Source organism: Trachinotus anak, unplaced genomic scaffold, assembly GCF_046630095.1.
Source record: "Trachinotus anak isolate AG129_WGS33_773 ecotype Australia unplaced genomic scaffold, CSIRO_AGI_Tana_v1 ptg000018l, whole genome shotgun sequence".
NCBI classification, from domain to species: Eukaryota; Metazoa; Chordata; class Actinopteri; order Carangiformes; family Carangidae; genus Trachinotus; species Trachinotus anak.
In genome coordinates, this window is record NW_027273869.1 from 5,101,595 (window position 1) to 5,115,679 (window position 14,085).

General features: G+C 40.7%; 1 protein-coding gene across 4 annotated transcripts; it reads right to left on the minus strand.

Moving 5' to 3' along the window:
• Positions 1-3,974: 3,974 nt before the first annotated feature.
• On the minus strand, positions 3,975-13,492 carry rbm17 (RNA binding motif protein 17). Of its 4 annotated transcripts, none has more exons than XM_071502454.1 (13): positions 13,357-13,492; positions 12,878-13,029; positions 12,601-12,717; positions 12,220-12,386; positions 11,799-11,911; positions 11,416-11,466; positions 11,009-11,147; positions 10,235-10,386; positions 9,816-9,866; positions 8,232-8,308; positions 7,874-7,972; positions 7,715-7,787; positions 3,975-4,295 (listed from the first exon to the last, which is right to left on the minus strand). In XM_071502454.1, the coding sequence occupies exons 2-13, from the start codon at positions 12,998-13,000 to the stop codon at positions 4,192-4,194; spliced, it is 1,266 nt and encodes a 421-aa protein (XP_071358555.1). In that variant the 5' UTR covers positions 13,001-13,029; positions 13,357-13,492; the 3' UTR covers positions 3,975-4,191. The 4 variants fall into 4 exon arrangements, with proteins under 4 accessions (XP_071358555.1, XP_071358554.1, XP_071358557.1 ...); XM_071502453.1 differs by having other exon boundaries at positions 11,395-11,466; XM_071502456.1 differs by lacking the exon at positions 9,816-9,866 and having other exon boundaries at positions 13,357-13,490.
• Between the last annotated feature and the right edge of the window lie 593 nt (positions 13,493-14,085).

The following is a 14,085-nucleotide window of genomic DNA, read 5'->3' on the forward strand; positions in this document are numbered from 1 at the left end:
TTAACCCCGCCCGCCCGGCCGGCGAGCAACGTGACCGCGGTGACGAAACACACACACACACACACACACACACACACACACACACAGATTGCCACAGCGCCTCCCTGTGGGAACTCTGTTTATTATAGTGACAGTTTTACATGGAGTCTGTTATAACTATTGCAGGTATTTAGTGCGGTAGTTATTAAACATAGGTTACAGCTCTATTACTAATATTCTATATTAATTATTGCTCTCTATATATTTCAGCTTCTGAATGTAATTTCCGCAACTCCTTATTGTGTTATTTATTATTTTGCCATTTTAGACTATCTCCTGTTTTCAAAAGAGGAATTTTATTTATTAAGATATTAGCTGATTAGAAGTGGCGGTTGTCTGTAATATTATAGTTTATTATTTTAACTATTTTTTTCTCTTTAGGATAATAGTAACTATGGTGATACAGAATCCCTCTGATATAACTGTTTGCCTGATTATGGTCTGTCTACGTGCCGCTCCAGCATGCGCTATGGTTCCTCATTACGGCTCTGTCCCGTTGAGTCATAATAGATATAACTTTACGTAGTGATGTGGTTTCCATTTAGAAAAGCCCAGATTGACCAAAGATGCTCTCATTTAAGTGTAGTAAAGACTTTTGTGGGGAGATGTTGAGGGAGAACCAGACTCCCTTGACAAATTAAATTAAAATAAGCTCAGCATTCAACACCAAATATAGCCCAGTGTTTGACTGACAGCTCAGGGATGTGCAAAGTTTTAAGACTTCCTGTAAAGTCACATATACACCACTTTAAAAAATAATAATAATAAAAAATATTTAAATGTTGTGGGTCTTAAAAATCCTGACATGTCATTTACACATTGAGTTGCCTTGGTAGGAAATGCGCTATATAAATAAAAATGCCTTGCCTTGCCTTATATTACTACAGTTATTATTTAATTGTTGAGGCTTTCAACAGCATCTGGACAGAGGCTAAATATAAGTGCTTACTGTGTTTCTGCTGGTTTGCAGTTTCAGCCTGAACCTTATGACACAGGGCTGCAAATGGAGGGTTCAGATGAGATGAACACACACACGCGCGCGCACACACACACACACACACACACACACACACACACCATCTGATCACACTATGACTTTGCAATATTTTTCTAAAACAATATAAATTATCAAAAGCTCTGTGACTGAATGAATTCTGATGAAACCATGTGGTAAAGTGACTTCATCAGTGCATTCATCATTATAACTGCCTAACTGTTTATAACTTCTTTTCAGAACATGTTAATATATTAGAGATATACACATTAAACTTTGAGTGAACCCAAACTGAAATCCTTTCATTTCCTCAGTCTGGAGTTGCACTGTAAAAAAACTCTGACCTCTCTCCAACCTTTTCCCAAAAACCTAAATCCTGTTTACCTAAAGAAGTTTAATCAGAGAGACAAACTGGTTCCTGTGTATGACCTGAACAAAGAGCGGCTGTGAGACAGAAGACAATAGCAGTGAAGCTATTGCTGATATTTATGTGTCGAACTTCCTCATGGTCTGCAGTTCCTTCATGACTACAACTGGAGTCAGAAGAGATTTGAACTTGGACGAGCTCGGGTTATGACCTCTCCACCTGAAGGATTGGGACGTGTCTCAGGCTGGAGTGAAAGTGCTCAGATGGAGAAACTGTGGTTGTGAAACTAAACTGTGTTTGTGTCTTTTGTTTGTTCTGATAGTGAAACACTGGAAAGATAAAGTTCAGGAACATGGATGCGGTTTTAAGATCATGTTCGTGGAAAACAAGAAAAAAGGTCAGGGACTCAGGGACAGGGTTTTTCTGTACCAGCTCCTCGGCTCTGGACCATTAAACAGACTCAGGCTGTTGATGTTTGATGCACCTGACGGCTCACTTTTATTCTCTGGCTTTTAATTGTGTTTAAACTTGTTTCTACTTTGATCTTGTTTTATTTCCACTACATTGAGATGGTTTTTGGTTCTTAAAACCACATATATATTTTTATGAATGTCAACACTTCAAATGAAACACTAGCGAAGTGTAAAATATATATAAAAATGTAAAGCTGCAGTAGAAGCCATCTGCGGACTCATCCAGATCACCCTCAGTCTGTCAGAGCACAGTCCCCACAAAGGGAGATGATTCAGACCGGATACTTCCTGCTTGTTTTGTAACAACGTGTCTAGGAACGTTTGTGTTGTAGCACCAAGCGATCAGTGTTTTGTGTTGGACCTGCATCTCACAAGAAATCTTTTCATTGTTCTCTGTAGTTGCTCTCTTCTACACCAGCAATGAATTCTGGGATGATTTTCCAGTGGTGGACAATAATTTCCTCAAATAATATACTTCAGTACAATTTTGAGGTACTTGTACTTTTAGTCTTTCCATTTTATGCTGCCACTTCTAGTCCAACACATTTCAGAGTGAAATACTTTTGCCTGGCATCATTCCTTTTCAAGATATTACATAAATAACACAATATAATAAGATTAAATGAATCATGTCTATTTGGGCCTGTGTCATGTTTCAGAGGTCTGTGAGTTGTGAGCAGTTCCCTAAACACAAGAACCTTTCAGCAACAAGGCAACAAGACACAAGACACATTTACACAGGATTTTTTGAATTGATATGAAAAAGAAGGTAAACAAATAAGCTAGAAGAGAATAAAACATATAAAATAGGAGAATAAAAATGTGAATGATACAAATAATAGCCCCAAGTTTAATTTGATAAAATCGTAAACAGAAACAGTTTGATTTATTGTTGATCTCAAGTTCTTTGGGAAATGTGATGAGTTTCATTTTGACTCTGGACTCATTTCATGTAAATAAAGAACTTTGCAGAAGTTTTTGTCTTCTTTCCTCTTAGATTAATCAAAGCCATTTCAATCATTTAAATGCTGTTTATTTTCAGTGCTTTCACTTGCAATGGAGTAATAATGCACTGATACTTTTTCATAAACACAACTGTCCCTCTGCAGCTCAGCAAGGAAACACTGAAGGCATGTTGTACTGTAATACAAACTATTAAAGTGCAATAAATGAGTTCAAAAATCATTCATTTTAAGCTGTGCTTCGTCTTTGGCGTGTTGTCTTCAGAAGTTGGACTCAACATATCCAGGTCAGCCCGCAGTACATGCCTTCACAAACACACACACGCTGACCGCCAGCCACTTGAAGCCACCAGCATCGGGACCCTTTGACCTCATCTCATGTCACATCAGCTGGTATTTAGGTCGGGGTTTAATGGGCCACTGACAGCCAATCACCTCACTCCACTCTGCTGCGCACGTTCATGACACGCTCTCACCATTACTCTCACATCTGGTTCCTACATGTGTACACACACACACACACACACACACACACACACACACAACTCCTGTAGGCTCGACTGTGGCCAAAACAAACCTGCTGCTGACCCCGAAACTTAACATGGGCACTCAGCTTTGACCTGTTCATTCACATTCCCTTGACCTTTGACCCCTGTAGCCTTATGATACAAATTATAGACTGCAATCTTTCAAATGGGTCTCGTCTCATTTCTGTTTCTCTGATCTGAACTAAACCTGCTCCGCTGGGACGCCTCCTCCGAGGCCGTTTCGGCGCACTTACGTAAGTTCTGAATGAGGCTGGGGCTGCGTTCACTGTCCCAATCCCCTCCCCAGTATCCATCAGGGCTAAGTTAAGACCATCTGGCCCTGGGGATGCGTTAACACTACTGTGGAACCTGTATTATGTCAGACAAAATTCAGAAGAAAAGAGGCTTCTTGGATATTGGGAGCTGATCCACAACAGGATGCTTGCAAGTTTCCAGTTTGATTTAAGAGTTTGGATGAAATATTTCCCAGCCGGAAAACAAGTGCAGCCCAGTCAGCATGAGACAGCATTTTGACTCTTAATAATACAAATGGTAAAAAAAAGAACATCCATCTGTATGTTATGATGATACATAAATAAAGAAAACAGTAACTTTGACAGAGTTTAGACTGTTTATTTTGTCTTGACATAAAGGTTTTTTTCATCACAGAAAAAAGAAAAAACAAAAATCTACAAGGTGGAATCGTCATCGCTACATCCAGACACTTCGCTGCTGTTCAGGAAATATAAAAAAAGGTTTATGTACAACTTTGGGAGACCATGTGTGTTCATAGTGTCTGATGGTGTTTGTGTAGCTTCCCACGGAGATATCAGACCTGTTCGCCAAGATCCAAAACCCGAAACTTGTCTAGATTGTAGAAGCAGGCCTTGACGACCCGCCCGCCGAAATAACGTCCATTCAGATCCACCACGGCTGCAGAGGAGAGAGAGGCAGTTAAGGTCACACTGTACTGAGAACATAGATAAACATTTCACAACAGAAAACCACAAAATCCCCCATTCAGATACTTCTCAATGTCCTAGAATGCCTTTCCACAAGCTCCTGCTGAGGGGCCTTGACATGTATGTGTTCAAAGGAGGTTGTAAGGTGAGCGAGGATAGTGTCCAGATCCAGTCTGTATTGACATGTTGCGCTGCTCCCTGTCACTCTTCTGCCATTCATCTGTCCCTGAACAAAACAATCGTGCAAAGTGGCAGCTCCACAAAGAAGCTCCTGCGGATGACGCTTCAGAAACGTTGAGTCAGAAGCTGCGTCTTCTGTTCACCTCATTCATTACTAAGAGCACAGCTGTAGCGGCTGAAAATATGTGGACGAAACCTCACATCATCACAAACACACCGAACTAAACAAAGTCAGGACTGATTCAACAGTTCAGTTATTCCATGGGGGATTTTCCTCTTGACCCATGTCTGTTTCTTCTCTTCCTGTTAGAAGAAGCGATATGACATGCATGGAATTAACTAACTTAAATAACTGCTGAATGATATAGCAACTTTGAGTTTACTTCAAGTGAAAGTGATGTCAGCTCCAGAGAGGAAAAACAGTTTCACTTTGTTTCTCACTCTTGAGCCATTCTGAGGAAGGAAAAATATGACATCAATGTGGCTTCTCAGAACTGTTGCCTGCATCGTACAGGAGCGATGCCAAGGTAACCTTCCTCCTAAAAGGACAAGTGAGATACACAGTGTACAGTCTGTCCTGTCTGACAGTGTCAATTTTATCAGTGAAATGAACAACCTCATGTTGTTTCTGTGTGTCCCAATCCAGTAATGGGTCCAATCCATTGTCCTAGGAGGACACTTACTATTGCATCAGCACATTTTCATGCAATACCTTTATTCATGTGTGTGCACATCAGCTCCACTGTGCCCACACTGGATGTTCAAAACAAAGTGTGTTTGGTTGCAGTAATTAGACAACACTGTTTCCCCCAGTGTACGCAGCCATTTATGGCTTTATTAGCTAGGACAGTGTAGAGTGACAGGAAATGGGACAGAGAGAAGGGGAATGACATGCAGCAAAGAGTCCAGCCAGCTGGGAATCAAAGCGAGGACTTTCCCGCTAAGAGCAATTGCTCCCATGTGGTTACATCCTAACCACTCAGTGATCAGGTTGCCCAGATGTTTTTTAAACTATAGTTACAGTGAGGGCGGCTCATTGGAAGCAGTTAAAATGCTCAGAAAACTCAACAGAGTCATCTGTTGGTTAAAACAGCAGCTTCTTTACCCTCATTGTTTGTAGAGTGACGTCCAACACTTCCAATTACCACAAGCTAGTGTTACCAAGCAACCTTAGCCAGCAAGCCAAACAGTCAGTAACACAGGGATAATGCACAGCTGGACTGGCACCATCAGGTGTACTCTGACAAATCCAATGGGTTTGTTGCAGTATGAGTCTGACCAGTGGACAATCAAAAAAAAAAAGTATCTACTGACCCTAAATCCGGGTTGGAAAAAACCCTGATTGTCCGATTCAAATCAACCTTCATTTGAATAATCCAATATTGATTCATAAAATCCAGAGATTGATTTCTTAACATCAGCTTTTTACAGGCTCCTGTGGATCTGTGAAGCTTTAACACAGTTAGTCTCTCATGACCACACAAGATCTGGTCACATGAGCTTCTGGCACAACTTCACCTACTTCCAGGTGATGGACAAAGGAAAAAGTCCAAAGAGGTCAAAATTTGAGCAACACTTGCAGTAAACAGAAGAACTTTATTAGACCGACGTGTTTCGGTATGTGGCCTTCATCAGGCTCAGAAACACGTCTTTCTAATAATAATGTTGTTTAATTTTGGTTTTAGAAATTATGAGGACCTCAGAGAGCTGGACAGAAGCAAAGCCATATGCAAGATGTGCAAGAAGAAACCAAGAGAGTGTGTGTACACACTGCAGCTGATGCACCAGGATACATTAGCAACACATATTACTTACATTACCTATTATTTCTAATACTGTTTGTCATGTTAAATAGAAAGAGCATTACTGTAACTGGTTCGGGTCCATTTGTAATGTGAACATTAATATTTCTAATACTGCACCAGGTTAGAGGAACAAATTACAGCATTAGTTCCATGAGATTCTCTCATATCCGAGCAAAACTGGCATCGTAACTGAAATATCTCAAACTGAATCAGGAATCACATCGAATCAGGACCTTGTGAGTCAGAGTTGAATTGATTTGGGAAATCAGTGGCAATACCCAGCCCTCCTTCTCTGTTTACCTGTGGGTGAACATGAGAGCCTGCTGACAATAATAACACTTGAAAATCTAATGACATTCCTGCCAGTCTCAGCTGCACTTTGTGTTCAGTGCTAATTAACCAATAATAGCAAGTTAACATGCTCAACTTAGATGGTGAAGCAGGTAAACATTACACCTGCAAAATGTTAGCATGTTAGCATTGTTACTGTGTATGTTAGCATTTAACTGAAAGCACTAATTTTAAAGAGGTTCATGTTACAAATGTTACCAAAAAAATTTAATTAGATGAACTAATTTCAACAAAGTTTCCATCACAGAGAGAAACCAGGTTCAGTGGGACTGAACCTTTGTGTTGTCAGCTGATCTATGAGTGAGATATTGAAGACAGAGGTCATCTCCAACCTGTTACTATGTGCACATGACCACTGACCTCCATATGGAGGAACGACATGCAATAGCAATAGTGCAACGTGGCCGCTCCTCTCTGGAGCAATAAAATGTTTCATCATCACCATCCTCCTCCTCTACAGAAACAGTGTGATGTGCAGTGTGACACTTCAGTATGAAGCCTTCTGACTGTGACCCTCGGTGTCGTTCCTTGAGTGTCTGTCCCGCTTTCTCTGAGCTGTGATGTAAGCGCGGTTCTGCCGGTGCCGCAGGGAGGCGGCTGGGTTGCTGGGCCACGTATGATGTAACACCACAGGGAGACGAGTCTCACCTTGTTTCTGATCTGGGCCGACCCATTTAGAGCGGGACACACTTTCACCCACATTACTGGAGCAGTTATACAATGATGGGAAGAAAGTGATGCAATTACATAAAGTTGATGTCTAAACCACAAAAGGACTGCTTACATATTCAAGATGCAATTCAAAATTCAAGATGACTCAGTGAATGTAATAAAAACACTCAGTGACTGTTCCACTGACAACATATGTACAGTTCACGTTTACAGTGTTGACAAAGGTCTGGATTTTTCTCTGTGTCCTTCCTGGTCGCAACTGGATGCAGGTGTTCCTCTAAAAACAAACCTGTTTCCTTGTTAGTTTTATGTCTTATGTGTCATTTCTAATTGTTTCTTCTGATGTGTTCAGGCTTTACAGAATAAGTCTCACAACACTGACCTTTGATGGCTGACTCCACCCTCTCGAACTCCAGAAATATCCTGACAGCTTCATCATCTGGAACATCTGCGATCTGAGAAAGAAACGTGTGTTCTTGTGATTGTTCCATCCGATTACTTTAACTTCATCAAGTCAAGCTCTGTGACTCACTTCTCTCACCTCAAAAATGACACATTTAACCACTTTGCCGTATTTCTCGCACTCTTCCTTTGTCTCTCCCTCCAGGTCTTCGTCCACTTCTCCTCTGCCCACCATGTTCTATAAGGCAAACACATATACATAAGATGTACGTGCATGGGACTGTGAGAGATATTGAAATGTGATTTTAATTATTTGTTCGGTCAATTTGTAATTTAATAAACCAAGAATTTCTGTGTTTTCTTCTAAAAGGTCTTCCAGTGATTTCCAGAACTGGTTCGTACAATGACTTGTATATTTTCACCATTATTTCCTGTCTTAAAATGTTCAATGTGCAGCGTGATCAGGAACACACACACACGCACACGCACACACGTACCCTCAGCAGGACCACTTTGGTTGGGTTTTTGAGGATCTCTGTGAGCGGGTTTGTCTCTGTCTTCTTGGAGGAGTCGGCTGGTTGGGTAGAAACATACACAACGGTTAACATTTCTTCTGGATGGAGCAACTGAAGGTGTGTAAAACAAAGTGTATTGTATGTATTCTTCATAACAAGGAACTTGATTTAATAGAGATGATAAATGTAACAGTTCCTACTCTTTTCTTTGAATGCGGTGTGATTGCTGCAATGATGCAGTGTGATATCTACATTCTCGGTAGTCACGTCTGTCACGTTAGTGTTTTTATTGTTTTACACATGGTGCTAAGAAACTACTCTCAGTAGGTCACAAGTGCAATTGTTCCATTGTTAGTGAGTATTCCTGGAAAACTGACGACACAGCAGAGCAGCAAACACTGACACATACAGGTAAACACGCATTTATATTTTACACATCTAAACTTCTCAGTCTCTGGTTACACTCACATCAACACTGGCTGTCATCACACTGATAATCAGGGGACACACAGTGTCATTAGGTGTCATTACTAATGTGAGAACAGGATGAGAATGTCTGAGCAACCGTCTTCTCTCATTCTGTTCTGTATGCAGTTCTGATAACAGAGCTCTCGCAGCAGTTTTGCTGAAAATACAGCAGTGATGAGCCTGATGTTCAACCATGACATCTAGTGGCCAAAAGCCGTAACTGCAAAGGAAACATTTCTACTGTCAAATCATTTCAGCATAAAGAATGATTATCGCTGTTGAAAATAAATACACATCATGTAAAGCTGTTTGTTTTCAGGTTATGTGCGTTTACATATTTACACACCATGAGGTCACAGTTGGTGCCAATGATAAACAAACTATTCTTCTCAACACATGAAAACTAGTCAAGTGTGGATTGTACTTTTTTTTTTTTTTTTTTTTTTTTTTTAAACAAATGTTTTGAGAAATACACGTATTCACTTTCTGGCTGAGCTAAATGAGAAGAATTGATTCCATCTATGATGCTACAGCCAGCAGCTAGTGCTATTTGTTTCCCGTCTCTCTGCTAAACTAAGCTAAGATCTCCCCGAGAAAGAGAATAAATATATTTCCCAAAATGTTGGGATATTCTTTAAAAAGAAAAGGAAATAATTCAAATTGCACACACAGGCAGGTGTGAGGGGGAAGCAGAGCTGTTAGAGAAAGAAAGTCAAGGAGATTTACACACAAACAACCCTTTTTATGTGGTAAACGAAGAGCACGATCAAAGTAGACGAAATGAAACCAAAACTTCAACATGAGTGCAGACTGCAGCGTTAGAAAGACACACATCCAGCAGAAAACCATGCAAAACTCTTCTACTCAGCCATGACAGCTCTTCAAACTCATCGCCTCAGTGGCAAGGTTTGGGAAGCACTCAACTTTTAACAGACATAAAGCATCTCTGCTTTAAATCTGGTGAATGGGAGTGACAACAGATAAACACACACATAGATTAAACACATGCAAACACACACACACACTTCTAGAATAACAGATTCAGTGGGACAGCACAAATCTGCATATGGGAGAAAGAAAAATGGAGTGGAGGCCAACCTGCAAAGCCTCCGACTGAAGTCTCAGCAACACCTGACAGGCTGGACCCTGCTGCTCAGTCACACACACACACACACACACACACACACACACACACACACGTGCACACAAATGAAAGAAGTACAGAATGTGCACACGAGGTCACAGTAAATCAGCTGAAATGACGCTGATGGTCACTGATGAGTGTAGAGCAAAATTACACATGAAAACATCAAATGCATTTGTCATAATTAAAAGCCAAAACACATCAGATAGAACGAGACAAAACAACACTGACACGAGCTACAGTCACCTGTCATGTTGACAGGTAAAGAAGACTTGAAAAGCAAGCAAACTGAAAAGAGGACAAATTGGACCAAGAAATATGCAGCATTCATGATGACAGGAGAATATTAATATATATAATATTGTGTCCTTACGTTTTTCTGCAGCATCGCCTATGATGATCTTTCCGCCTCTCTTGCTGGTCTTCTCCACAGACAGCGCCGTGCTGAGGCCCTGCTCGTGCTTCCCCAGGCCCTGGCCTTCTTTGAAGCCGTACTTCTGCATGATCTTATGGGCCACCGTACCTCTGTGGGAACCAAAAGGGAGACAAACGTTGTGCGTTTAGGAAGCATTAAAGCTGTTTGTTAACGCTTTAGTTCAACATCTCAGATTTCAACAAAATTTATTTCCTTGTGTAAAACTTTAGCATTTAATGTAATAACATGCAGCTTGAACACATACAGATGAGCAGTGAAACCATTGCTTAAACTAAAATGATAGTAAGTTGTTTTCTTGAATAATCAATTAAACATTTTCCCCTAAAATGTCAGTCAAAAAAACCAAGGGTTTTATTAATGTGACATTTAACAAGGAAAAGCTTCAAATCCTCACAATTAAGAGGATAGTTATGTGTTTGTTTGGCATTTGTGCCTGATGACTTTCTCAAATTATTAAGCAATTATCAAACTAGTTTTTATTTTTTATTGCTATTGTTATTGTTAGCATTGTTTTGCATTTTATTATTTTTCTATTAGTTGACTAATTGGTTTATCTCCAGTTGCTAAAAAGCTAAATACTGGATGAATAACACAAACACATCATTTTTTCATTCCCACAGAAATTTACAGAGCTCAAGATACTAAGAAGTGAGCTGTTTGCCTGCTGTGTGTGTGTGTGCATATGTGTGTGTGTGCGTGTGTGTCACCCACCCCATGTTGGCCAAGAAGGAGCTGGTAGGTCCGGGCGGTGAACGCGGCCGGTCTGAGTCCTCGTACATAGGTGGAGGGATGGCAGCCTTCGAGCCTCTGGCAGGTCGACTTTCATCCTCGTAGGAGTATGAGGAGGAGCCTGAACACACAGAAGAACAAAACCTCTGTCATGAAGTGCTGCACTGTAGGTCTAGTTGTCTTGTTTATGTATTCTTGTCAGCTTTCCTATAATGCATACTTCAGATAGATAAGATTTTATAAATGTAAGTAAAATAACACTTAAATGAGTCTGGAGTTTACTATCACTGTTACTAAGACAGGGCTTCTGCTGATATTACTGAGTATTCATTCTGTTGATGTTTGAAACAGACAAAATGTATATTTACCTGCTGGATCATCACACCTACCATCTCTGTCCACAAGTGATGAAGGAGGAGCGATGGCTGCTCCGCCCATACCTGAGAGAGACAATTCAGACACATAAAAAAAAAAAAAAAGAAACTCACAGATAACACTTGGCGAGAGTGAGAATTCTTTGTTTTGAAATCAGATGATGAGAAATTACTAAATGATCTGGACAAGAACACCCTTCAGACCACAGAATGAGTTTCTATGATGTTTCAATTTAGATCATTTTTTTATTATCTACTTTGATTTTAAACTAAAAAAATTATCTTATTCATTACTTAGTCAGGGTCAAATATATTCACTGCCATTCATTATAATTACTAGTACTCTGTATGTAATAATAACAACAATAGCTTTGAGCCAAGCAGTAGACAATACTGACTTCTTTTCCTCCGCTCTTTCTCATATTCCTCATCCTCATCTGAGTCGCCCTCTGCTGCCGGGAAACGAGAGAAACCACTCGGAGCTCCACCGTCGTGCCTGTCTTTCCTCTTCCTGCAACACAACAAGTTTAGACAGATTTAGATTTAGACTTAGACAAGATTTAGACAGGAAGCAAATAACTAAGCCCTGGAGCATTTTGGATTACAGATGCATCGAGATGCCCAAGGATCTCAAGTAGCACTAAGTAGGAAATGACAATGAGTCGACTGATTATAATTTTTAACTGGATAGGTAGATTGATATCAGTATTTCATCTGAACAACTTTCTCTCTTTTGCCTCCTACATCATATTCTCTTGCGTTTAATCAATGTTCCTGTTATTATAACTGTTTGAACAAGTTCAACAAGCATAGCCGTACTTTTCTCTCTCCTCGATTTCCTTCTGCCGCTCCTGCTCCCTCTGCCGCTGTCGTTCTTCCCGGTGTCGCTTCACCACCTTCTCATAGTCGTTGGGGAACATGGGGTCATACTCATCTGCCAACGGGATCAGTACATCGCCAGAGGAGAAACCACTGGGCACGGCATCCTGCAGCAAGCACAAACACACACAGATGCTCCAGTCATATAAAACGTTAAGTTTATTTTAGCAGATAAAAAGTTAAAGTTTTTGTTCATCTGCATCACAACCCCGTGCACTGTTCTGCATTATATCAATAAGTTCATCTTAAAATCTAAAAACATTTTATAAACTTGCAGCACTTGAAGTGCTTTGACGACCAAGTTCATCCATTAACACTGACCTTGAGTCCAGCTGCAGCATGTGGAGGAGTGTCTGTGATCTGTCGATCATCACTGGAGCCTCCTCTCTTTAGATCAATGACAGGAGCCAAGACAGTGGTCTGCTTCATCCGCTGTGTCTACAAACACACACACACAAAACCAAATCATTGAATATGTGAACATCTGAAAACTTTATGTCAGTGTAGAGCACAGATGCAAATCATGTGCATTCACTGATATCCACGCACTCTCTTATCTCCATCAGCATCAGTACTTATAATACTGTAGTGAGCCCACCTTAGCCTGGGTCAGAGCTGCCTTCTTCACCTTCAGCTGGGACTGCAGCAGCTTGAAGTTCTTGGACCATCCTTCGGTCTTGGTGTCACTGGCTGCCACTCCGAGGTCATCGTAGAGCGACATTGCTGCCCGTCAGTGCCTCTGTTACCTACCTACACACACACACACACAGGCTTCAATACATTGAATCTATACCGGCTTCAGGAGCATCACTTCGTTCTACAACACTTGTGCAGAAATTGAGCTTGTTCACTTCATATTTTGTAACACGGCTGTTTATTTATCAAAGGAAATGACATATTTAGTAAGTAAGCTGACTAAATATCAAGCAGGCCGGGGAATATCTTTTAGTGACTGATAGCCCTTTGCTAACATTGGCTAATGCTAACATAGCCACCTAGCACTAACTATCTGCTCCTAAACGAGTTCCCTAAAAGAAAAAAAAACAAAGGTAATAGTTCAGCTTGTTTTCACCCTACCGCTGTTAGAAATATCCGGACATTAACTAAACACAGTTGAGTGTCACTTAAAAAGATTTAAGTGCGCATATGAGGCAGCTCCTCGCTGGACGTGACAGAGGCAGCGGCACAACAACAAAAAACAAGCGCGACAGTCAACGACGATTGGCGGCAGGTCCCGCTGTCGCGTCGCCTAGCGGTCGGATGAATATATCGTCACGCTCAGGTTTGTTTTTATGTAGGCTACAAAAATAAGGAGGGACGCTTCTTAATGACTGTATAACATGATATATAAAGAAAATATAGAAAAGGAGAGGAGGAATATATAGGAGATGTGAATATATAGGAGATGTAGTCCAGTGTAGTTTTGTTGAACAACTACAAATATGGCCTGTGCAGATACATTTGCAAGCGTCATCTACCATGATCCACCCACTGCACTGATAAATACAAATAGTTTGTTAACAGAAAGATACTTCTGGTGAGGGTGTGCAGGGTTTGTAAGAGATGGCCTCAGCGTGTGGTGACCGACTAATGGATCGCAACAGGAAGTGACAGATTTTTACAGCCCTTGTCTCCAGTTTGATATGGAGATGTTAGATGGAATAATCAAGTGCAGATTTCAATGCCATAAAACCAAAGATAAGAGTGTTATGTACTGTAGTGATGTGGGTAGACAGGGACAGCCGTGGAGGAAGAAATGCTGAAGCATGACGGACACAAACTTGTAATAAACACTGATAATAGTGA

Excerpts from the sequence above, each read along its gene's own strand:
- rbm17 (XM_071502453.1), bottom strand. The coding sequence starts at position 13,000 with ATGTCGCTCTACGATGACCTCGGAGTGGCAGCCAGTGACACCAAGACC. Across the intron at positions 9,867-10,234 it reads AGGCGATGCTGCAGAAAAAC|CAGGGTCCAGCCTGTCAGGT; the intron begins GTAAGGACACAA and ends GTGACTGAGCAG. Across the intron at positions 4,296-7,714 it reads GGTGGAGTCAGCCATCAAAG|CCGTGGTGGATCTGAATGGA; the intron begins GTCAGTGTTGTG and ends TCTCCTCTGCAG.